The sequence below is a fragment of the Furipterus horrens genome, unplaced genomic scaffold, assembly GCF_987537825.1.
Source record: "Furipterus horrens unplaced genomic scaffold, mFurHor1.1.pri manual_scaffold_1, whole genome shotgun sequence".
Taxonomy (NCBI): Eukaryota; Metazoa; Chordata; class Mammalia; order Chiroptera; family Furipteridae; genus Furipterus; species Furipterus horrens.
Genome location: NW_028327171.1, coordinates 103,604,087 through 103,629,854, shown reverse-complemented (window position 1 = coordinate 103,629,854; position 25,768 = coordinate 103,604,087). Strand labels below are relative to the sequence as shown.

The 25,768-nt window shown below is 37.2% G+C and overlaps 2 protein-coding genes across 3 annotated transcripts in view; one reads left to right on the top strand and one right to left on the bottom strand.

Annotated features, from left to right (window-relative positions):
• The window catches only part of CD80 (CD80 molecule), a 78,007-nt gene extending 74,514 nt beyond the window's left edge, over positions 1-3,493 (top strand). The window contains exon 7 of the mRNA XM_090276934.1: positions 3,067-3,493. The gene's annotated coding sequence lies outside the window, so the exon portion shown is untranslated. The remainder of the gene's footprint in view (positions 1-3,066) is intronic.
• Positions 1,357-22,367, bottom strand: TIMMDC1 (translocase of inner mitochondrial membrane domain containing 1). 2 transcript variants are annotated; one of them, XM_090276963.1, is made up of 8 exons: positions 22,248-22,367; positions 21,925-22,147; positions 19,100-19,265; positions 16,159-16,247; positions 15,583-15,650; positions 8,834-8,912; positions 5,912-6,022; positions 1,357-2,057 (listed from the first exon to the last, which is right to left on the bottom strand). In XM_090276963.1, the coding sequence occupies exons 2-8, from the start codon at positions 22,131-22,133 to the stop codon at positions 1,910-1,912; spliced, it is 870 nt and encodes a 289-aa protein (XP_090133089.1). In that variant the 5' UTR covers positions 22,134-22,147; positions 22,248-22,367; the 3' UTR covers positions 1,357-1,909. The 2 variants fall into 2 exon arrangements, with proteins under 2 accessions (XP_090133089.1, XP_090133080.1); XM_090276954.1 differs by having other exon boundaries at positions 22,267-22,367.
• Positions 22,368-25,768: the final 3,401 nt, after the last annotated feature.

Genomic DNA, 25,768 nt, shown 5'->3' with positions numbered 1-25,768 from the left:
TTGTCCTTTATAAGATTATAAATGGTCTTAAGTCTGAGAGGGGGGAATTGTTATTTACTGCTATAAAAAATTAATTTAAAAAAATAATAGAGGAAAGGGTGAAGCCAAGGAACTTATATGCACGACCTATGGACCTGAACTAAGGGGGGGTGGGATTGCTGGGGAAAGTGGGGTACTGGGTGGAGGGGTGCAAAGGGGAAAAAGATTGGAAATATTCTAACAACATAATCAATAAAATATGCTTTTAAAAAAATGCCCAAGTTCACTAGGTATTAGGGAGTTGCAAATCAAAACTATAATGATATACCACCTCATACCTGTTAGAATGACTGTTATCAACAAGACGTAAAAACAAGTGTGGAGAAAAGGGAACCATCCTTCACTGCTGGCAGGAATGTAAACTGGTACAGCCACTATGGAAAAGTCTGGCAGTTCCTCAAAAATTTAAGAATATTGTTGAGAATATTATGCTAAGTGCAATACATCAGTCAGAAAAAGCTAAGAACCATATGATTTCACTCAAATGTGGGATATAAGACTGAAACCCATGGATACAGATACCAATATGGTCGTTACCAGAGAAGTGGATATGGGAGTGTGGGGGTGTGGAGGGGAACAAATATATGGCGACAGAAGATGGTTTGACTTTAGGTGGTGCAATATACAGATCTAGTATTGTAGAAATGTACACTTGAAACCTATGTGATTCTATTAACCAATGTCACCCTAATACATTTATAAAAAAATGTTTTTAAAGATTTTATTTTTAGCGAGGGAGACAAACATCAATGTGTGGTCACCTCTCAACGCGCTCCAACTGGAAACCTGGCCCGCAACCCTGGCCTGTGCCCAGACTGGGAATCGAACCAGCGACCCTTTGGTTTGCAGGCCAGCACTCAATCCACTGAGCCACACCAGCCAGGGCAGGTATAAAATTTTTAAAAATAAAGTACAATGGTTTTGCTACAATCTCAAGGCTATCAAGCCGCATGGCTGAGATTCCAAGCCCGTGGTCTTCTTCCAGAGCTAATTGTTTTAGCCACCACACTTAATGCTTCACAAACCTTGTTCCTGTGAACAGTATTTCCAAAGTAGGAACTATGAGGTCTAACACCAAAATAAAGCTCTAGCAGGTTTTTTTCCCCCTTTGATAGTTAATTCAGTCATTTCCCCCCTCATTTAGTAAAAGTTACAATCCGCAGGATAGCTTCCTTCTGAGGCAGCAAGCTCCTGGAGTATAGAGACTGTGTGTCTATTATATCTGTATCAAGTAACTCATAATTCAGAATAAATACTTTGTCAGCAATACTGACAGAGGAAAAAAGTCAGACTGTTTCTTTAATAATGCTTATCTACTTCCTTTTTGTGAATTTTATCTTTTATTTCAAATGACAGAAATCATTTTTTATATTTATTAAAACCAAACATTACTACATATTTAGGTCCATACTGTTACTAGGACCCAAGGGCACCAGGGTTTCACAGACCATTTGCCTTACCTGGTTCTTTTCTCTCCTCCTCCTAGTGATTCCTATAGTACCCTTTTAAAGGTCTACAATACATATATAACCTGTAGGATTCCATGCTAATCTTCGGGAAATTTTTGGTTGACTGTTATAAAATTCAGGAAAAAGAAATATATATTGATCGATTGATACAGGTATGTTAAATATATAGATAGAGCAATATAAATATGTGTATGTATTTAAATTTAAGAATAAGTAAAGTGAGAGTACAATGGCCCAATTTTTGGTTTAAAAAACAGGTAAAAGCAAGCACTGCCACTATAGACGCTAATGCTTATGTCTGTCATCAGGCTGCCCAAGGAGTAGCCCGACCACTGGCATTCAGTGGACATGGCAAAATAGCTCCTTTCAACTCTCCAATGAGTTTCAAGTCCAGAACAGTTTCAGTCCTTGTCTTGTTTATCTGTTGAGGGGTTTCTAGGAAGATTCAGTAGTGCTTCAATTTTCTCAGCATCATCCTTGGATTGGTTTTTCTGAAGGCTACTTTCAATTTCTTCAGGGAGGAGCTCAGTCAACTGTAGTCTGGCTTTCCTGTAATCCAAGAATGAAAAGGATATATCAAGTCCTATTACATTTTAGTTGGTAGAGATTTTTTTAAAGATAGCATTTATCTTATTCTCCCCGCAACTTACGAGCAAACACTGCTCCTTGCACTTTAAATACAGTGACTTTCTTCTCTTTCCTAACCTGTTCCATTCACAAGACAACTAGAATTCTCATATTACCAAAATGGATATTACAACTGTGGCAGCAGAGTTGTCACAGGGGTGATGTAGGAGCTGAAGCACCCTGAGCTAAGGTGTAAGCCTTGCAACCTGGCTGTCCTCTTGCCTTCATGGTCAGGGGGACATGAATCCCCTGCTACTCTGTTAAACTCTGTTGCCATACCTTGTAGAAACTGCAGAGAAGCTATAACAATGGTAATCTTGGTATAGAAATATCAGATGGGACATCATTATAGGTGTGTATATATGAGGAATTAAAATCTAATTTCCAAATAACAGATCAGTTCTTTTCCTAAATGAAGTGTTACTTTCTTTAAGTGATTATCAGAGTCACCTATGACTTCTTTCTCAACTCTTCAAAACCAGATTTGATTTCTTTTTCTATATCTCTATAGCCAGTTTTTTACATTTTCTGCTAACTAGGGCAATTTTTTAGATTCTCACTTTGTCTGATTTCCCTAAAGAAGCAGAAAGGCAGAAGTTTATTAGCTATTTATTGAATTAATGCTCCTCAGAAATATCATTTATATATATATATATATATATATATGATATGTATAAATTATCCAGAAAAAGTCCAGCCATTGTTAATGTAATGAGAACAGTTTGCACAACATCAATGTAACCTGGCAGCCAAGGAGGGTGGACTGGAAAGTGCATGTGTGAACAATGACTTCAATGTGTACTAGTCAACGGGGCAGTGAATGCTGTTCAGTGAGCATGTGTCCTGTGTGGCCATTGCATTCAAAATGATTGAGCAAGTAGAGCAATGAATCTGCTTAAATTTTGCATTAAGTTTGAACGTTCCTTTGCAGAAACTGTTCGGATGATTCAGAAGGCTGCAGCTATGGGCAACTGGTGACTGGCAGCTGCATCAAGAAAACACGCCCACTCATGCATCGCATCTCGTGCAGTCTTTTTTGGCAAAACATCAAATCACCCAGCTGACTCAGCCCCCCTACAGTCCAGATTTGGCATGGTTGAGTTCTGGCTTTTCCCAAAATTAAAATAACCTTTGAAAGGGAAGAGACTTTAGACCATCGATGAGACTCAGGAAAATATGACGGGGCAGCTGATGGCAACTGGGAGAACTGTGTGAGGTCCCAAGGTGCCTATTTGGAAGGGGATTGAGGCATCACTGTCCTATGTACGATGTGTTCTTGTATCTTCTTCAAAACATGCCTCTATTTTTCATATTACATGGCTGGATACCTTCTGAACAGACCATATATGTATATATATATTCATACTTTGATACTATTTCCTTTGCCAAACTATTCTTTCATTATGATAATTATTTTTGTTTTCACCAATTTTTCATCACTAAATAACTGATCAACCTCTCTAATTTTATTTTTCTGGTCTCCTTTTTTTAAAAAATTGAAATAAATTTATTATTTGTTAATATTTTTCCAGATGCTAATTCTTCCATACTTCCTGTATCAGATTCAAACAGCCAATATACTTTCCTTATCCTTCCAACTCCTTTCTCAAAGTTTCCCCCTTGAAAAATAAGTCTCTTATGATACCGAAGAACCAGAAAGAAGGTAATGCTTTCATGCTTTTAATTCTCCCTAATATTAAATTTTATGCTGGTTACAGAATTTTAAGTGCTTTACTCTAGAACCTACAGAACTGCATATCCCATCTACCCTCTTAGTATGGAGAAGAGAAAGGAACAAAAAAAATATATATTGAACACTGTGGTGTGATTCTGCCCTTAGAATGCCTGAGAAAACTGAGGGTTTAAAGTTAAGAAAAATATCTAAGGTCAATAGTAATGAATAGCCTAGCTAGGATTTAAAGTCTTGTTTTCAAGGTTTCATTGGCTCCAAAAATCAATGCTTTTTCTCCTACAGCACCTAAGTCCTTGGATAATAGACCTATAGATATTAAGAATTTCCAAGTTTGTGTGTTTGTTTAGCACAAGTGGAAGTTTCGAGTAAAAAGTTGGAGAAAGAAGACTGCTCTATTCAACTTTAATGTAGCAGCTGCAGCAAATGTCATCTTAGGTACCCAGGAAGCTGAACTACAAGAATCATTTGCACTAGATGGCAACCTGTTAAATCTACCTTACAAAGAATTAGCATGAAGTATGATATCAGTCTGACGACTGGTCTGCAGGAAATGACTACTTGGAGCAGGTGAGTTTTCACCCTCCTCAGTGGCATCCAGTCCGTATCCAGCCACTATATCTATCTCATTCCTCCGCATCCACAGCAAGAAGTAGAACCTTTTTTTTAATCCTCACCCAATACATTTTTTTTCACTGCTTTTAGAGAGAGAGGAAAGAAGAGAAAAATCCATATGAGGGAGAAACATTAATTGGTCACCTCAATATGTGCCTGGGGTGCCCAGAACGGGGATCGACCTGCAACCTAGCTAAATGCCCTACCCCGGAACTGAACGCGCAACCTTTTGGTTATAGTCGATGCTCCAACCAACTGAGTCACACTGGCCAGGGCAAGTAGAATCTGTTCTACATTGCTTATAGATGTTTGTATAAACCAGGACACCACCTTTTAAATAAAGCCAAGTAAAGCTCACTCACTGCTGTGTTTTTTCTTTAGGTAATTTCCTTATGCAGCTGAAAACATAGGAAAAGGAAAAATATGCAACCAAATGAAATTTATATTTTAACTTTTCAAAATAAATGTACCTAAGGAAAGATGCTCATCAGATTTAAAATAAAATTGGTATCTTTCATTTTTTCATTCTCCGTAATTAAAAAAAATTAAAATTAAAATTGCAAGTTGAAGCACTCAGTAAAAATAAACTCTTCTTTGAAATGAATGGCAGTTTTGAGTACCTGGGTTTAGAGAACAGCAGTATTGTAATGCAGAATGAATACACTACACTTATAAAAACCTACTTATACTAATTTTAGTAAATATTAAACCCAGCTTGTTACTCTCACCTGATTTTTCTCTCAAAGCTAGAGTTTACATGTAAAAAGTTTTTTTCTAAGTATACTTTACTAGAATCAAGAGGTTCAGTTCCTGTGTAAATCTAAGAAGCAGTCTGACCTTGGAGTCCCACTGATTCAAGGACACTGACCATAAAGTTCCACATGGGGACCAACAAGGACATTCATTGCCTGCAGGTCTACAACCCTCCCACTGATCTCTTTGTCCTTTGGACCCTCTCCTCTCTCCTCGTAAAAACTTCTGCCTGCACTAAAATATTAAGTTGTAACCATAATTTAGTATCTCCCAGCTAATAATCAAAGTATTTAATCAACCCTGTGCTTCAGTTCTCATTGCATTTGTGAGATACGCTGCATGTCAGGGGGAGGGAGGAATGCTACTGCAAATAGAGAGAAAAGCTGCCCCATTCCCCTTTCAGTGCCCCCTCCTCTTACTTCCAAAAGAAACGGCAGGTCTATGCTTGCCCCAGGAATTTTCCCCCTCCTGAATCCCACCAGCTCCCTGTAAGATTCGATGACTTGATCAGAGATGTTAAGATGGATTTTTGAGGACAGGAGTCCGCCCATCTTCTCGAGATGCTAGCACTTGAATAAATCACTTTTCTTTTTCACCAATACCTGTCTCAAGAGTTTGGTTTTTGTTCTGACAGGCAGCTGAATCTGGGTTTGGTTATAGTATCGAAGGTCTGCTGCTAGGAAAGAGTCAGATACCCTAGTTTTAGCATGTTCCTTACCACTCTTTCAGTTTCAACTCATGAAGTGCTCTTCGATCCTTCTGTTTTCTTTCCTGAATTGTCTCACCATAGTACTGCTGAAGTGCCATCAGCAGGCTTCCTACAGGAGTGCTAAGAAAGAAGCAGAGGGGAAACTTAGGAAAATCATGCCAACAGACCAGACAGGATGTGCGCGTCTCTGCTAAGACATGAATACCACCAACTGAGCTGCTTGTTCACTGACAAGTACAGGAATATTTGACATTTAGTGTCCTTGTTGAACAAAGAAAAAAAGATCAAGGCAATTTCCTTCCTGGTCTGAACAATAGAGGAAACAATCACTGTAACTTCCTAAAAGTAAGTGATATAAAAACAACAGGTCTATAAATTGGCTATTTTTTAATCAAAAATTAACCTGAAAAATATATATTTATGACAAGTTCTAGTAAGCAGTTTTATACTGAAGGTTTCTCAGAAAAAAAATGAATACCAGGAATGGTTCCAGATACCCTCAGGGGTGGGCATTTTTGGTTGGGGAATAATGCTACTGGTTTTTGGGGTTGGGGTGACCAAAACATCCTAAAATTCCAAAGTCCAGCACAAAGGTCTAATCCACAAATGTCAATGGCTACCTATTAAGAAACTGATTTACATTACAATTATTACAATGAGGAAGAGGGTTTCGTTCCTGTGTTCTCAAAGAAAAGGAGTTTTTTGGCTCTGATATAACTTTAATTTCTTCTGGCTACAACTGAAGTAAGCTTACTTAAAAAATTATTTTTGCTAAGTGGAAATGTCCACTGACAGATGAATTATGAAAATGTTAATACAATGAAATGTTATTCAGCCTTAAAAAAGGAGATCCTGTCACATGCTACAACATGGATAACATACCTCAGGGACAGTATGTTAAGAAAAATAAGCTAGTTACAAAGGATATACGTGATTCCACTCATATAAAGTATCTAAATGGTCAAAACCTTAGAAACAGAAAATAGAAAGGTAGTTGCCAAGTGCTGAGGAAAAGGCAGGGGAAAACGATTCTTTAATGGGTAGTAAGTTCAAGTTCTGCTAGATGAAAAAGTTCTAGAGATGTTGCACAACAATGTAAATACACTTAACACCTCTGAACTGTATGATTAAAAATGGTTAGGATGGGAACTTTATTCCCCCCCCAAAAAACCAACCTGACATAGTAACAATACAACAAAAAATAGTGTCAGCAATAAATTAAAGACATACTAAATTTTAAAAAATTTTAATTAAAAAAATAAAAAGGATCCATAAATCTATAGTGTTACTTCCTGAAAAGGGGATGGGAAAAGGAAGTGGGTAGATGGAGTGGAAAGGGAGAAACCATCTATTCAGGTGAATGCCCACTAATAAGAACAGAAGAAATGATAGAATAGCAAATCAACGTTTTGCCTTTGTAATAACTGATTATAGCATGTATCAACAACAGATCATGAAAAAAGTCACTAGTAGATAGCTGGAAAGCAAACTATTCACAGACTTTTACCTCACAGATTACTAATTAATCACAATGGGAAAAAGATACCACTGCAGAGAAGAAATTTGTATGCAGAATTTGAAAATGCTCCCCAAATTTCCCTGCCATTGTACCTCAGCTGTGAATATGATGAGATACTATGCCTGTGATTATATTGTGTTACATGACAAATTGATTTTACATATGTAATTAAGGTTATTAATCAGCTGAATTTGAGTCAATCAAAAACGAGATTACCTGGGTGAGCCCTCTCAAAGCAGTTTTCTCTGGCTAGTGGTAGAGTGGAAGTCAGAGAGATCTGATGTATGAAAGGATTCAAGATGCTGGTTGCTGGTTTGAACACAGAGGAATATTGAGGTGAAATGTGAATGCCCCTAGAAACAAGGGTGATGCCTGGATGACATCCAGCTAGGAAACAGGGACGTCAGTCCCACTGCAACAAGGATTTTGTCAACAACCTGAGTGGTTTAGGAAAAGGCTGTTCCCCAGAGCCTCCAGCTGAGAGTCTGCCTGGTCAACACTTGAATTTGGCCTTGTGAAACCTTGAGTAGAGAACCCATTCAAGCCAACCCAGACTTCTGACCTACAGAACTATGGTACAATGAATGGAACTGTTCTAGATTAAAGAAATCTAGAACACAATTACTAAAGAGACACAATTACTAACTGCAATATACAGTTGGGTCCTGAGCTTTAAACAATTTTTTCTGCCCACATGTTATTGTAATAATTAAAGAATTTTGAATATAAACCCTATCTAAAATAGTTTTATTGAGTCGATGCTTAATTATTAATTGTGATAATTATACTGTGATATCACTGGACAATGTCCTTATCCTGGAAGATACACACTCATGTAATTTCAGGGTACAGAATGATGAGGTGTCAAATGGTTTAACCAAAAAGGAAAAAGAAACATACATATATCCCACCCACATTCAGAGACAGAAAACAAATATGGCAAAATGTTGACAATTGGTGATTCTAACTGAAGTGTAAATGGGTGTCCAATGTACTAATTCATTCAATGTATTTTTCTGTAGGTTCAGAAGTTTTTTAAGTAAAAAGTTAGAGAAGAAATTTTTTAAAAAATTTATTAAACTAAACAAACAAAACCAAAACTTTTAAAAAATAGAATGTGTTTAACTTTCTTATTCCTTTTTTGTGTTCCTCATCAGTACTTTTGTTCAAACTACAAATAGTGTCAGGTGTTAATAATATTTAAAGAGTTTTTACCCAGTGAAAACTGGAAGTAAATGAACAACTGAGGTAGAATTAGAATTGGACAGTCAAAGCTACTACCAATATGTGACCTGAGATCTTTTATAGGCTCTTAGTATTAAATTTGTTCTTTAGAAATGAATGAGATATGAAACAGGTAGGGCATTAATGAAAGTTGTGTTAATTTAGAATCAAACCATGTTAACACTTACCCTAGCAAGGCTCCAATTATGCCACCAGCTACCAGGCCATGCAGGCCTAAATTTATTCTAAAAAGACTTCCTGTGACAGCTATTTTAAAACAAACACAGAAAAACAGCAATATTAAGTCATCTTTTAAGCATCAGAATTCCACTTTTAAGTTTTCCCTCTACAAAAAGAGCATAAAAACCTAAGTAAGCCTTCTGAGCCCAACATTCATAACCAAGACTTCCTGAGTCTAAAATGCCAATACAGCTAGATCCTCTTCTGTTCTGCAGGGTCAAAGGAAGAAATGTTCCTTTTACAAAACTGATTCCTTATTCTATAGATCTAACCTCTTCTCATTCTACTTCATTTTTGCCTCCCTCCCCTTAAAAATCTGTAATTTCTTCCCTTCCACCTCTTTCATTTTTTTCTTCTTCAAGGAAAGCTTTCCCCAAATAAACAACACAAACATCAGCAGCTTATGCCTTTCCCCTTCTGTACTGCTACACTACACCTCTCAGGTAGGCCTGAAAGTAGGCAGCATCTGGCTTACAATGAATGCCACGTGGTGGCCAGTGCTCAGAGATTACTTCCCACTGGGATTGTATATCCATAACGGTCAATTCATTTTTCTCTTTTAACTAAGCACAACACAATTAATGTAATCTCAAATGCTAACATTTAAAAAAAGTATCTGAAGTTTATATTTATTATTTAAGTACTATATTCTCATTTCTTACATTTTCTAAAATTTTTAATTAACAAGAACAAATATCACCTTTAATTACATTATCCAGAGACAGTAAGACATTTTATCTTTTTCGCTAGTCTTCTTTTACAAACAAAATATTTTTTAAAAAACCTAATAGCCAAAATCTGCAACACTAACACCAAATGCTGGTGAGCGAGTGGAATGACAAAAACTCTCATTCATTTCTGGTGGAAATGCAAAATGGTAGTAACATTGGAAGATAGTTTGGCAGTTTCTTATAAAAACAAACATACTCTTACCATATGATATAACAATCACACTCCTTAGTATTTACCCAAAAGAGTTCAAAACTTATGTCCAACAAAAACCTGCACACACGTTTATAGCAGCTTTGTTCATAATTGTCAAAACTTGAAATCAACCAAGATGTTCTTTACTAGATGACTGATAAATGAACTGTGCATCCCGACAATAGAATATTATTCGGCATGAAAAAGAAATGAGCTATGAACTCATATCATAAAAAGACATGGAGGAACCTCAAATGCATATTAAGTGAAAGAGGCCAATCAGAAAGCCACATGCTTGGTGATTCTAACTGTATATAACATTCTTAAAAAGGCTTAACTATAGACTTAGTAAAAAGATCAGTGGTTGCAGGGGCAGGTTGGGGTGGGGGTGATGAATACATGGAGCACAGATTTTCAGTGTAGTAAAAACACTCTGTGATACATAATAATGGATATATGTCATTATACATTTGTCCAAACCCACAGAATATATAGCACCAGGAGTGAACCCTATGGTAAACTATGGACTTTGGGTGATAATGATGTGTCAAAGTAGGTTCTTCAACTGTAATAAGTGTAGTGTACCACTCTAGTAAGGAATGTTGATAATGGAAGAAGCTATGTATATGTGGGAGGGGAGAAACTATATAAGAAATCTTTTCTATTACTGAGTTGTCTATTTGTCCTTTCAATTCAAAGTGTTTGCTTCATGTATTTTGGAGCTCCGTTGTTAAATGTATACATGTTTATAAGTGTTATATCTTCTTGATGGACTCACCCTTTTAAGATTATAAAATATCCTTCCATCTCTGGCATTCTGTCTTTAAAGTATATTTCGTCTGATATTAGTATAGTCACTCCAGCTTTTTTTCATAGTATATCTTTCTCCATCTTTCTGCTTTCAACTTATTTGTTTCTTTAGCCTAAATTATGTCTCCTGTAGAATGTATATAGTTGGATTTTTAAAAATACATTTGGACAATCTCTGGTTATTGATGGAAGTGTTTAATTGATTTATGTTTAATGTTGTTACTGATATGGCTGGATTTAGGTCTGCCATTTTCTATTTCTATATATCGTATTTAATTTGTTTTTGACCTTCTTACTATTTTTAGAAGTTACTTTCTTACTACTTGCTTTAGGGATTATACAATGCGTCTCAATTTATCACAATCTACTTCAGATCAGAAAGAAGTTAATTCCAGTAAAATTGTTTCAATATAGCTCCAATTTTCTCCCATCACTGTGAGAGATATATATATAGATAGATCTATATATAGACAATATTATCATTATTTTACATAACCGTATGTATTTTTTAAGGGGAAAAACAGTAAAGAGAACTATTTTACAAAGTCTTTTATATTAACTTACATAATTACCATTTCTAACACTTTTCATTTCTTCCTGTTGAGTCAAGTTACTATTTCTATGTCCAAATAAATCTACATTTCTTCCCTATCTTCTTTGCTATTAATGCCATATATATCTTTAAGTGTTATATGCCCAGCACTTCAATTTTATTATTTTATGTAACTAAGATTTTAGATCAGAGAAGAAAATTAATTTTTATGCTGCCTTTAATAACTAAATAACTATCTTTATCGCTGCTTTTAATTCTTCATGTTGATCACAGTTATCATCTGGCATCACTTCCTTTCAGGCTGAATAACTTCCTTTGTTATTTATGTAAGGTAGGTCTGCTATCAACAAATTCTTTATCTGACAATGTCTTCATTTTTGCCTTCAATATTATAGGTTTGTTTGCTAGATGTAGAATTCTTATACACATCTATAAGATATAGACATCTTATTGTTTTCAGCACTTTGTCATTCTACTGCCTCTGGTTTCACCATTCTCATGAGAAGTCAGCTGTTAATCTTATTGGGTGTTCCTTGTATGAGATTTTTTTTTCATGCTGCTTTCAAGATTTTCTCTTTGCCTTCCAACAGTGTAACTATTATGTGTCTAGGTGTGACTTTCTTCATGTTTATTCTTCTTGGAGTTTGCTGACCTTTTTGGATATACAGATCAATGTTCTTATCAAATTTGGGAAGTTTATGGCCACAATTTGTTAATACTTTTTCTGCTTTTTTCTTTCCTTTCCATCTATTCCCATCACATATATATTGGTATTCTTGATGTTGTCTCATAGATTTCTTAGGCTGTTATTTTCTCTTCATTTTTTAAAATGCTACCATTTACTAAAGACAATCCATATTGCTCTATCATCAAGTTCACTGATTCTCTTATGCCATCTCAAATCTGCTGTTGAGCTCCTTCTCTCTAGCTAAATTTTAATTTCCATTATTGTATTTATCAACTCCAGAATTTTCATTTTTAAATAATTTGTCTTTGATATTCTCTATTTGACGAGTCATTGTCATCACACTTTAATTCTTTAAAAATGGCTTAAAGTCTTTTGTCTGCTATGTCTAATAGTCCCTGTCAGACACATTTTCAATGATTGCTTTTTTTAATCACATTTTTGCATGTCTTGTGACTTTGTTGTTGTTAAAAACTGGACATTTTAGGTAATAAATTATAGCAACTCTGGATTTGGACTATCTTTCGACTCATGAGCATGGCTGTAGTTCTTTGTTTACGGAATGACTTGTGTGGACCAATTCTATGGAGTCTTTTTTTTTTCCTGCAGAGTAAAGCCACTGATGTCTCTGCTCAGGTTTTGTTTTTATGTCTGGCTTCCTAGGAATCACAAGAACTTAGCAGTCAGCCAATCATTTGCTCCAAAGTTATGCTTAAACATCTGAAGCCAGTATGGCTACTGTCTCTTGTCAATGGATCTGCCTGTGGCTTGAAGAATGTATTCGAAGTTCAGACAATTTATAAATATCTTCTGACTTTTACTTTCTGTGCTCACAAGGCCTCACAATTAACCAAAAATAAGTAGCTTGCTCTCACCAGTGTCTCCTGTGAATGCACGGGATATTTATACATGTGCACAACTCTCCAGAGTTCTACGGATTAGTAGAATCTTAATATAGCCCTCATTAGCAGTGTTGTTCCCTATTAAAATTCTGCTTCATCTGCCAGTCTATTGCTTGCCCCAAAGAGTATCAAAACCTCAAGTTAGCTTTGTAATATTGTCCTTCCCTATTCGCAGCTGTTTTCAGCCACACCTGTAGGTATGGAATATTTTGTGCTCTGTTTCAAATAAAGTCAGCTACCTCAAGTAGCAGAATTTTTGATCCTCCCAGCCTGCCCTGCTCTTGTAGAACTTCATCATGAGGTTAGGGGTTAGGAGGTGGGAGCAATCTCTGGCAGAAACACTACTGACTTCCATTGTTTTTAGAAATTCTTGAATAAATGCTTCTCAATTTGTTGTGTACCCTCAGTCAATTTCCAACATCTTTAAATGTTTTTGTTAATTTTGTCTAGTTTTATAGTTGCTTTTTGGGGAAAGGATTTGCCAGGCTCCTCATTCAAACATTCTCAATGTCAAATATACTTTTATAAATGTCCAGACCAATGCCAAATAACAATGGTGAAAGAAGACATCCTTGACCTGATTCTGATTTCAAAGATGTAACTTTAGTATTACACCATTAAGTTCAATGTGGGTTGCTGGTCTGAAATAAAAATATACACTATACCAGGTATATTTTTCTATTCTTATTTTACTAATATTTACATTCAATCATGAGACATTTGTTATTACTTCACTATATGTCAAACAATTGTTATGTAAAAGGAAAATACTTTCTCTGAATTCAAGTAAGTCATATAGTAGGGAAACAAAACATATAAACAACAATAATATAGTGCTTTGATAAAACTATTTATAGTGATAGTGAATTATGGCAACACAGGGGAAAGACACCTAAACCAACCTAAAGATAGGAAAATGGAAGCTGGGGAGGACTCTCTACAGAAGCTGAAGCTGACAGACAAAGTGAACCTTGAAAGATATGTTAAGGAGAAGCTAAAGAAAACTCGTTGTGGGAGTGGGAAGGTAGGATCAAGAGGAGGGACCAATACATGTAAAGCAAGAATACGCTGGGTTTGGGAAATCCAAGTAGATTCATAATACTGGAGCAAGAGTGGTGCATGGGGCCAGATCAAGAATCAATATTAGAGTGCTGGAAAACTACGGAAGAATTTCAAGGAAAAAGTATTATAATCATATTCATATTTCAAAACTAAGAAAACAGAGGAGATGGAATGAATCAAGAGTAAAAACAGGGAAGACCTGATAATAGCAGTACGAAGAAAGAGGAGGTCAGAGAGAGGTCCATATATATTTAAAGAACATAAATTATAGGCCTAGGAATTTAGAAAAATGGAAATAAAGGGAAGAACCACATCGTTACTTGGTTTCCAGTTTTGGAATTTAACAGGGTAGACAACAAAGAACATAACAGTAGGACCAAGTATGAAAGTTGGGGGAAGAAAGCAAGAGATTTTGGTTTGCATATAAGCATTTGAGCTTACAGAACATGTAAAAATGTTCACAACCTCAAAAAGGGCAAGTTCTAGCTGCTCCAATGCTATTAATATCTTGTATTTTAAAACTTTTTCATTAGAATGTTAAGTTCAAATTTGTGTTTGTCCATGCATACATATACATAGAAAAAAAGAGAATGCACCCGAAATACAGCACAAGTGATAGAGCTAATGGGCTAAAGTAGTAACAGTTGAATCTCTGTATTAAAAGGTACTGATCATAGTGTTCCTTGTATCACTTTTAGTTTTGCAACTTTCTATAATTTTGAAATTATTTCCAAATAAAAAGTTAAAAAAAACCCCGTTATGTGCAGTATACGTGAGTTTTTGTATGTGAGAGAATGTATATAAGTTAGTGTTTGAGTGTATTAACTTCATCTACATTTCTGAAAATAACACTTCAATACAGTAAGCCCTCTTTATCCACTGGTTCCACATCTGTGGATTCAATCAACTGCAGATTTAAAATATTTTTGGGAAAAAATTCCAGAAAATTCCTATAAGCAAATGAGGTTGAGTTTGCCACGCCCCACACATATGCTGAATGCACATGAAGGACGGGATGTGCAGGCATACCCTGCCATAGCCTATATGCAAACACCATGCCGTTTTATATAAGGAAGTTGAGCATTTGTGGATTTTGGTACCCATGGGAGGGGTTGGGACTTGAGGGATGTGATGTCTTGGAACCAATCCCCATGGATACCGAGGGACGGCGGTACTTTTTTTTTTTTTTTTTAATGTTCATTTTAATTATCTACCAGATAATTTTAGCTTTAAAATAAAATTCAAACTCTTACCATGAAAACCTGGTGCTTTTCTACTTTACCTCAACAATTTTATCTCAAGCCACTCTTATACTCATTCACTATGTTCCAGTCATGCTATCCAGCTTTTGAAAAACTTTCTTGCCTAGAAGCCTTCGCTTTTGATATTCCCTAGGCTACTCTTCTTTGCCGGCTTGCTCCTTCCCATTTTCAGGCATCAGCTTAAATGTCACTTCTTCAGACAGGCCTTCTCTGATCACCCTGTCTGTAGTAGATCCCACTGCCCTGCCCATTTGCTATTTTCTATCATAATAACCTGTTTTTCCCATCCACATTAGACTGTAACACTCCATGAAAGCAAGGACATTTTCTGTTTTGTTCACAAAGTATACCAAGGACTAAGCACCACAGTCTCCATATATTTTGTAGGAATGTTGAATAAGCTAACCACAGAATTCAGTAGCTATGACTTACAAGTCCTTACATATTTCCCAAATCACATTTGAGACTGAAAAACATAAATAAGAACAAAATGTCTTACCTCCTGCAATGACAAAGTGGCTGAGGGCGTTTTTATCTCGGTATACATTTAGACCAGTGTTCACTGTGCTGGGAAGAAGGGAGGAAGAGGAAAACATAAAATTTGAAGTATACCCCATTTACCTTCTTGACTGCAGCTTTCACTAAAGAGATGTATTTAAGTTTAGAAGAGCCTATGGTATCAATCCCTTGTCCAAGTCTAGGCCTTAAATGTCTTTCAAATTGCTGATATGCCTATGGGTTTCTAGGTGAACCTTCTCCTGTGGAAGAATGAACAAAAGAAAAACCGAATTTCTGGAATAAATACTCACTTAAAAATAGAAATGTAAAGGAGTTTGTAGAATTTCTCTTACCTAAAAACCTTTTATCTACTTTGATACTAGTTGGTAGACCTTCATTCATGAATGCAAAAACTACAACTGGACTGATCTTTTACATAGATAGGCAACAGTTCTCAAGAAAAAGGTATTATAAATCACTTTCATGTGGGTGTTCAGTTTTCATAATCCCACTTGCTCAAAGGATGTGCTGATAAAAGAATACCAAGACCCTTTGTCACAATTCAGAGAGAACTTACTTGAATATAGTCACAAACACTGTTGTTCTCCAACTCCAGCGCCAGCCATAGCGGATGAAGCCTCGCGTGGCAGCACGATGTGCAGATTGCTAAAGTTAATAAAAAGGCTGTGAGGTTTCAAGCCACATGGATACTTTCCTTATTCTAAAACTGGGGTCAGCTATGGATTAGTCAGGGACACTAAACAGATAGAAACAATAGAAAATCTCTAGAAGTATCATATCTTAAATATGGTGCTTAAGCAAAAGTCCCATGTGTATACTACGCTACCAGGAGATAGAAAAGAAACTAAGAATTGCCAGTGTCAACCAAGTAATCCATCAGTTAAGTATCACTGGGAATTTGTACAGCAAATACCACACCAGCTATGAAATCAGTATTAGACATGCTTTTTTTCTTTTTTTCCTCCAAGAAATCTTGGGGAAAAGAAAAACATAAAATAAAGAACTGAGTAAATGGTAAATTAAAGGGTAAGCATTAAAGTAATACAGACATGTAGGAAAGGAACAGAGGAAGGAAAAAAATATTTACTGATCATGTTCTAGGTAAAAAGTGTGTTAACATTTTACCCCATTTAATCTTTACATTTTCTTCAGGCAGGTGTTTTAGTTTTAACTAAAGCATAGAGAGGAAGTTTCTAACCAAGGTCACTCAGCCAATAAGGAATCAAGTCAGAAATGGAGGGTAGGTTGTCTGTCTCCACAGCCCATTGTCACTAGGCTACCAAAAAAGCAGGTCTGGTATATAATATTGTTGGGATCAATTCTGGGTTTTTAAAGAACCTGAGAAAATCCCTAACTGGATTCTAAACTACTATGTAATATTGGACAAGTGAAAACCACTCTGAAAGGTATCAGTATGAACTCATGGCTTTTAGTAAGTAGGTAGATATACAAATAGATACAGATGTATGTAGAAATATGTATATAAATATAAATCTTACACAAACACACAGTCTTCCTAACACTTTCTGTCTAGGGCCTAGAAGCCATGACGCCCCAGTAACAATGACCATACCTAGCACCAGATCTTGGTTTTTAAATACCATTTTCCACTAAAAGAAACTAGAGTTCCGTGGTGAAATGGTTCATCATAGTTTGAAAAGTAAAGGATGAGCCAGGAATACCTTGCTGTGCCAAAAAGTAAAGGTGTGCTCAAAAATTGATGAGAAAGTATCAAAAGAATCTATCTTGAAGGGACTCCAACTGTCCATATCTAGGCCAATTTGAGTATCAAAATAAATGATAATAATGGATTTATAAACCTACAGAATAAAAATAAGAAACCATGAGTCAAGAATGAAAAAATTAGATAGAAAGATATATAAACAGAGGTGAAGTGAAAGCTCTTCCTGACAGCAAAACACTAACCAGTAAGTGTAGATGGAGTAATAGAATTAGAAAATGGCCATTTGGCAACCACCACAGTGAAAACTGTTTTCACATAAGAATCATTATTGAATGCTAAAACTAGAGGGTACACATTTGATGAAAAATAGGATATTTGCATAGTCTTAAAGTATTTAATAAGTATCCATAAGGTAACATTAGAGCAGTGATTTTCAACCTTTTTCATCTCATGGCACATATAAACTAATTACTAAACACCTGCAGCACAGCAAAAAATATATTTTTTGCCAAAATGACAAAAAAAAAAAAAAAAAAAGGTATAATTTTGATCCATTCATACCGGACAGCTAATGTGTTGGCTGCTGTGTTTTTTTAATTTGACAATCTAAGGAAAAAGAGGTCAGTGGCCCTGATTAAATAGTCAGGAATTGCATGTTTTAAAAATTCTTGTAGTACACCAGTGTGCTGTGGCATACCTTGAAAATTGGTGACATAGGGAAAAAAAATAGTAACTTTATGGGGGAAAAAACCTTGCAGAGACCATCTTAACCAAGTGACTAAACTCACCAGTAAAGCGAAAAATAGGTATAATGGACTTCTGATATAATGTACTTAGAACAGTATAACATCAATTTTAGGATATTTCTGCTAATCATATTTTTAAGTAAAATCAAACAAATCTAAATTAAGGGAAATTCTACAAATAAATGGCCCATAATCTTCAAAAATGTCCGAGTCAAGAAAGTCAAAGAAAGACAGGGAAACTTCGGGATTAAAGGAGACTAGAGGCACGACAGGCAAATTCAACATCTGGTACAATATTAGATCCTGGGTCAGAAAATTTTTTTCACTTACTTTTCAAATAGATTAGTGGGACAACTAGCAAAATTTACATAAAGCCTATAGATAATATATACTCTATCAGTGTAATTTTCTGATCTGCATAGTTATATAAGAATATGTCCCACTTTTCAGGAAATAATGAAGTATTGATCATGTCTATAATTTACTCTCAAGTATTTCACACACACACAAAAAAGAGTTGGCATTATACAGAGAAAAGAAACAATAAGGCAAATGTGGTAAAATGTTAATATTTGGATAATCTGGGTGAAAGGTACATAGGAATTCTTTGTACTTTTTAAACTTTTACGTCTGACATAACTTTAAAATAAAAAACAAAAACTCTCTGAGCTGTACCTTCCTAATACAACAGAACTGATATACAGACCTAAAAGAGTTAGCACTCTATAAACTGTAAAGTGAAAAATGTTATTTTAATATGAGCTAGTGTACTCCATTGTGGCTTTTTGAATAGGATAAATATACTACAGCTGAGTCTTGATAATTTAGCAGATTAGAAATCTTTTTCAGGAGAGCTATAGTGGTGATCTCTTCCAAATATAAAGTGGCCTGATAGGCCATGTATGTGCACTTTAGCATTAGTACTTCCATCGTTACTAAGGATAGACTTTGTTTCTTTACTCTTGACATCCTAAACCCTCCCAACTACCACCTAACTGAATGATTAAGTGTAAAGTGAATTGCTAAATTCACGTGCTCTTAAATACTTTTAGAACACCAGTACCTACCACAGCATCAAGCCGGTTATGATAAATTTCCGCTTGGCTCTGCTCAATGTAGCGCTGTTTAGCATGAATAAAAGCTGGTATTCCCCCATAAGCCCAGCCAATGACGCCTGCTGAAACTGCTGCCCTATAAATATACTCAAGTTCTTTTGAAGTTCTCTGCTGTTCACTAAAACATCAAAAACACAATGTTGTTTGGGATTAGTATTTGTATACTGCTCTCCAAAAAACAGTTTTAAGAAATATCCCCAATGCTAGTATAACCACATTTTTCATTAAGTCCTCTAATTAAATAATGCAATTATATTATAAGTAACTCAAATTTCAACCCAAACTAATCTATGCAATTAGAAATTAGGTTAATGGTTGGTTACTCCTGGGAAGGCACACAAGTGAGCTTCAGAGATGCTGATAAGTTTCTTGGTGTTGGGTTTATGAAAACCCATTGATAAGTAAATATACTTATATATTTTTCTAGATGCATATTATACCTCAATAGAGGGGTTTTTTAAAAGGTGCTTTTACTTAATGACTATTACAACTCTACTATAGCCTCTGGAAACAGGAAGAATTTGAGTTGGGTGTAGAGATCAATATTTCCCTTTTTGAATTTTAAGCTAACTTTTGGAAATTACACACTTATGGAATTTTAGGGCAATGTATGCAACAATGAAATCTTAGCTGTAAAAAATAAATTGAAAACCCTATCTTTTTGACTACTTCAATTTTTATGTCATGCTCAGATGGGGCACTGAATGAGAAAGCATATGATGCAGTGGACAACATAGACCAACCTAAATACACAGAAAAAATGGTTTAATTCAATTTATTATTCTCAAGAGCATAAATAGAATTGCTAAGATGTCCTCCAGATGTCTATCCAAGATGTTCTCCAGAAAGTGCTCTAACGAATAGCTACATTTGTTGTTAAGTTACTATAAATAATGACCCTACCAGGTAAGTAAACTGTTAAATGTTAATTATTTAATTACTAACTTGCTTCTCCAACAACTATACAAGTGTTTATCTAATTCTAATTGCCAACAACCACATTTCTGAAATCAGAATCACTCTCTTTAGTTTCTGCATCTATGAGAGAAATCTAAATCTTTTAGATAACTGTAATTGTTATGTCAATAGGAAAAACCATAATTTGAACTCCATTTTATCGTGGTTCACTTATCACGGCCTCACTGTATCGCAGAATTTTTAAAAATATTATAATTATTTATCACGGATTTTTCACTATATCGCGGGATTTTGCAGTACTGTATACGTATGTTGTTAGTTACGTAGGTTTAAGAGTGTAGAATATGTTTAAGAACATAAGTAGTGTTTATAAATGTGTGGAAAAGGTTAATAAGGCACTGAAAACGGTTTATAAGTGTGTGGGAAGGGTTCATAAAGCCTTAAAAAATATATAAATACTAAAATAAATGTAAGGTTCCTATTTCGCAGATTTTCACCTATCGCGGGGGGGTGGGGGGGAGGCTAGAATGTAATACCCGTGATAAGTGAGGGAATACTGTACATACTAATTGGCCTATGGTGGAATTCAGAAAAAATATATAAAACAGCTTAAGATTTAACAAGCAGATGTATATGCTTTATATCTTTTACATGTTCTGAAAAATCCCATGACATAGGTGATATTTATCCACATTTTACCAATATGGAAATAGAGGCTCTAAGAAATTAACATGGTTGGCCCAAACCACTAACGGATAGTGGAGAAGAAACAGGGCACAGTGGTTGAAAGGGCCTAGACTCCAAGTAACAACAGTGCGATGGTGGTTCTGGCTCTCTCAGCCACTGCTAAGTGACCTACAGTCAATCCCAATCTCTGTGAACGTTGGTTTTCTCCTCCATTACGGAAGAGAGCATGGAGTTATACTAGATTATCTTTCACATTTCTTTCAGCTCCAACATTATGTGTTTTATAAAGCTTATCAAAATAACCCTCTCCAGTTATATAGTAGTGCATAGGATCTTTCGCAAGAATCTCAACTAAATATTGGAAGGACTAATGAGAAAGGCTAACTCATCTTTAAAATAAAGATGAAATCTAAATAAATTAAATATAATTCAGCGAACTCCCCTGCCTCAATTGTATGCCCCTCAGCAACATACTAAAGCTTCAAAGTCAATGTAACCATTTCGTAACAGTAATATGGTAGAGTACTTCATAAAAGGAGAAACTTTTCACCAGTAACTGATAAAATGAATCAAAGAACGAGTTTTTCATTAAAGTTAATTCAATTCAAAGGATTATCTTTTATTCTGAAATATCCTCATTTGTTAACCTAGCTAATATCTTTTCTAAAATGACGAGACAGTAGGTGCTATTTTTATATATTCCTTATTTGGCAAAATTAAAATGTTACAACTCTCTGCCTATCTCTCCAACGTCCACTTTTTGAAGGGTAGGGGGGCTACTGGTCATGAAATATAGAAGTTTGGGATCAAGTGAAATCCGAAAAGGATACTGATGTGGGATCCTGCAGATGTGGGTTCCAGAGTCAATCCTAGCACTAAATAGTTCAGTCCAATTCTTCTAATCTGTAAAACCAAGGGTATCACACTAAGACTATAGTCCCTAAATATCCCTAAATCCTCTCACTCGTGAGCTTATCATTTGAAAGCCGTCCTGTCATCAACACAACTACCAAATGAGATGACAGGATGCCAGCATGGAATACAAATATCTTAGGAGCTCAAATCACATTTAAAAATAAACCGCACCACCCTGTGGTCCTTTGCCCCAGGATGACCCAGGGTGCAGGGCACTTCCTTCGCAGCCCCTCCCCAGAGGCCCTGGACTCTTTTACTCTTTGACAAACAGCTCCCGGAGGCGGTCCCATCCGGACTCCAGGTAACGGGGTTCTGGGACGTAGGAAGGCAGCTTCTGGTCCTCCACAAGGGCCTCCGAACCGGTGGCCACAGAACTGACGGCAACAGCTTCCGCAGCAAAGACCCGGGGGAAAGGACCCAGGGCCCCGCAGAGGAACCTCCTTCGCGCCGGCGACCGCACCTCCATGGCCCTCTCCGAACCTGCGACCAAAGACAAGTCTAGGTTCTCGGTGCTCCCGGGCCTCTTGAAGAGGCCCTGGGAGAACAGCAAGGATAACTGCAAGAATGAGTGCGTGAATACACGTGCACTAGGTACGAACTTATCCGCCGCCACAGGTCTTCACACTCCAGCCCGCCGAACGCCGCCTCACTTTAGAGGTTTTTGGACACACGAGACAGGAAGTCCTGCCCCCACCAGGGCAAGGGCCAAGGGGCGGAGCGACAGGGACGCCGGAACCAAAACACTTCCGGTTGGAGGCGGGACGGACCGCAGCAATACGGAAGTGAGTTAGCATCTAGTAGCCGTGCTCAACTGTTTGCCTCGGCTTCGTGTCCCGCCCCTTTGGGCTTCCAGGGCCGCACCAAGTGTCCGGCTGGTTCTAGACGGCAGGTGTGGGCACAGGCTGAAGTAATTTAGCGCACTTAAAACGCCAGAAATCCCACAGAGATGAATAAGAAAGTGCAATATTAAACACAAGTGGAGTACGAAGAGGAATTTTGTGCGACTACAAGCCCAACCCGCCCTACGACAGCACGAGGAGCCTCCTGGGCTGGGTCGATTCGTACTCGTTCAAGTTTTGGTTTCCAGAAAGAACCGAGGCATTGAAGAGGGGTTTTGGTGCCAGATAGGCGGAGATTTCCAGAACACTGTTTTGAATGATCAGTTTGGGGCAGTTTCTCACGAGATGGATTTTACGCCCCCCCCCCCCCCCCAATTCCTATATCTACTGTTGCTCCAAAGGCCGGAAGTACAGAGTCTGAAATTTCTAGCAGGTGTGTTTAATAGTCCAGCAGTAGTTTCTAGCAACCAAACATATTCTCTTATATTTGCCAATCCCTACCCCTCCTTTATTCCTTTCTGGATGTAATTAAAAAACAGTAGTAAATAGAATTTTGAAATTTGATAGCTGGTGTATAGAGCAAGAGCAGAGCAGACTTTTTCGATACTTCTCAAGAATCCAGTTTGGAATTACTGTCAGCCATGACAGTTGTGTCAAGTGGCATGATGCTCAGAACTGAGGTGTGTAACAGAAATGACCTTAGGATGGTCCTTAAATACTAATATCCCAAGTCTGAACACTCAGATAAGGACTTCATCTGGACACTGATCTGAGTAAGACTGCTACCCATTGTGGGCTATAAAATTCAGAACTTCCACCACGTTTTAAAAAACCTCACCAGAGTATGTTTATTGATTTTAGAGAGAAAGGAAGGGAGACACAGGAACATCAACGTGAGAAACATCAATGGGTTGCCTCCAGGATGCACCCTGACGGGGTGGGGGGTGGGGGGGGTGGGGTTGAATCTTCAATCTTTTTGGGTTATGGGATGATGCTCCAAACAACTGAAACACCCAGCCAGAGCAGAGTTTCCACCATTTGATATTCGAGCCTGGCTGTACCAGGAGTCACGCTTGGAACCTGATAGGACTTTAGCTCCACGAGACACATGGTGCCTCTGTCACTGCCTGGCTTGAGACCTATGCCTGCCTCTCCATCCATAGACACCACCAGTGAACAGGACTTTGCACCTGATGCTTGCTCTGCTTGCTCTGTTGCACTAGCTCTCCCTTTCTGCATGTAACCTGTGTGTAACTCTCTTGGTTTGTTAGGGAGGTCTCCCCCAATAAGGCTGGCACCATTGTGGAAAGACAAATGTGTGTGATTTCCTTTTGGGGATGCTCTCTTGCTCACAACAGCTGGTATTATAGATGAGGCCAGAGAACTGACTGACTAGACTAGCTGAATTACTGACAGTACCAGAAAAATTTCTCTGGTGTCTGGGAGACAGGATTAGATTCCTCTTCTTTACTTAACTACATTGCTTCACAACTTCCTATTCGCTGTTTTAGTAGACTAGCTTTGAAGTCAGAGATCATGTCCAGGACCTAGCACTGTGTTTGACACATACGTTGTTGAACAAAGAATTCAGATCCTCTGACTCACATATAGGCTCAGGTGGGTATCAGACTAAATTCCCAAGGCCTGAAAGCCCAAGAAAATGGCTATGCACTCTTTGTAGTCTACATGTGGAAAAACCTAAATGCTTAAGATGATCCCAGAATTACTCTGAGATGAGGAAGGATTTGGAATTGTGGTGTGGGTGTGTTGGACAGATACTGATAAAGTAATTTATATACTACTCAAGTGTCTCCAGGACTCACTATCTTGTAGATACAAAGGAGGTAATATTAACAGGCAAATTTCACTAACTCCACAGCTGCCTTCTCCTTTGGGTACCTGAAGCTTCATTTGTAAGGTTCCCTTTGCCAGCCAGTACCTCAAGAAGATCCTAGACCTGTGGCCACTGCTCACTGTTATTTCATCTCAGCTCCTAAGACTCATTCACACTTCCACACTCCCGCTTTTCCAAGCCCCTGGGTCTTTCCTTCTTTTATCACTAGGGATATACTCTCCCTATGCTGTGGTCTGCTTTTTGCAGGGTCTCAGAGCAATGATAAACCAAAGATGTTACGAGGTTTACTTAGGCCACTCTGTTTAACATATAGTCCTCTCTTCCCACCATGTGCATTTACCACCAGAATGAAGGAATCAGGAAGCATTTCAGTAGTTATATTGTGCCTGAAGCCACCATTCTCCTCCCCTCAGCCCTCCTTGCTGAATTCTGCTCATAGAACTCAATAGCACCTTCAGACATTGTGAACTTTCTCCCAGGGGTCAAAATGTTCCCTGTTACTGCCAGGTTCACCAGGTATGCCCTCCTCACATTAATGTATTATATTACATGCTATACAAACTGTTTCCATAGGTAGAATAAATTTTGAGAACTCCCAAGAACCACTTCATTTACACATCCCTCAGAGCATAACTCAATTTTTACCTCCATGAAGTTTCCCATCTGTACCAGAACAAAGCTGCTTCTTCCTCTAAACTCCAAATCCAGTGTCTTTGTGAGTAACTGGCCTTATTAATAATTGACTTCATGTCATTTTAATGACGTCTGTCTATGGTGCCTCTAGTATTATCATCATCTCAACTACAGAGCTCCTTCATGATAGTCTGTTGTAAACACCTTCTTATCTTCCACTGTTTGTGCACAATATATGCTCAAAAAGTATTAGATAAATATTAAATGAGTAATTGTAATTTTATCCCTCTACCTTACTCATACCTTACCTCTGGATGCAGGATTATCATAAATGAAGGCATCTTTAGATGCATGGGAAGGTGATTTTTTATGTATGTGTGTGTTCCTGTTCATTGTCTAAAATATAGGGATGAAGGATAGAGGAAAGGGAACTATTCTCTTCAGAGATACCCAAAGGAGCCCGTTAATTTTGTTTTCTCTTGGGAATATCAGGCTGAGAGGCAGAGTCTGGCAGACTCTGGAACTACACATGGTAGCATTCTATCATTCAGAACTCTTGCTGAGATTCCTGAAGTTGCATTGCTGTCTACCCTTTGAACTGCTATGAAACTTATTTAGATTCCTCAAGATGCCTTCATGCCCTCCAATTAAGTTCTTTTGCTTAATCTAGCTAGGGGAAGTTTCTGTTTTTAGCAACTGAGGGGACCTGACCTAACAGTGGTATAAGGTAGGCAACTGACAACATCACACAGATGATACCAAAAAAAGAAAGGA

Excerpts from the sequence above, each read along its gene's own strand:
- TIMMDC1 (XM_090276963.1), bottom strand. The coding sequence starts at position 22,133 with ATGGAGGTGCGGTCGCCGGCGCGAAGGAGGTTCCTCTGCGGGGCCCTG. Across the intron at positions 8,913-15,582 it reads CCACTTTGTCATTGCAGGAG|CTGTCACAGGAAGTCTTTTT; the intron begins GTAAGACATTTT and ends GTTTTAAAATAG. Across the intron at positions 6,023-8,833 it reads ATAATTGGAGCCTTGCTAGG|CACTCCTGTAGGAAGCCTGC; the intron begins GTAAGTGTTAAC and ends CTTCTTTCTTAG.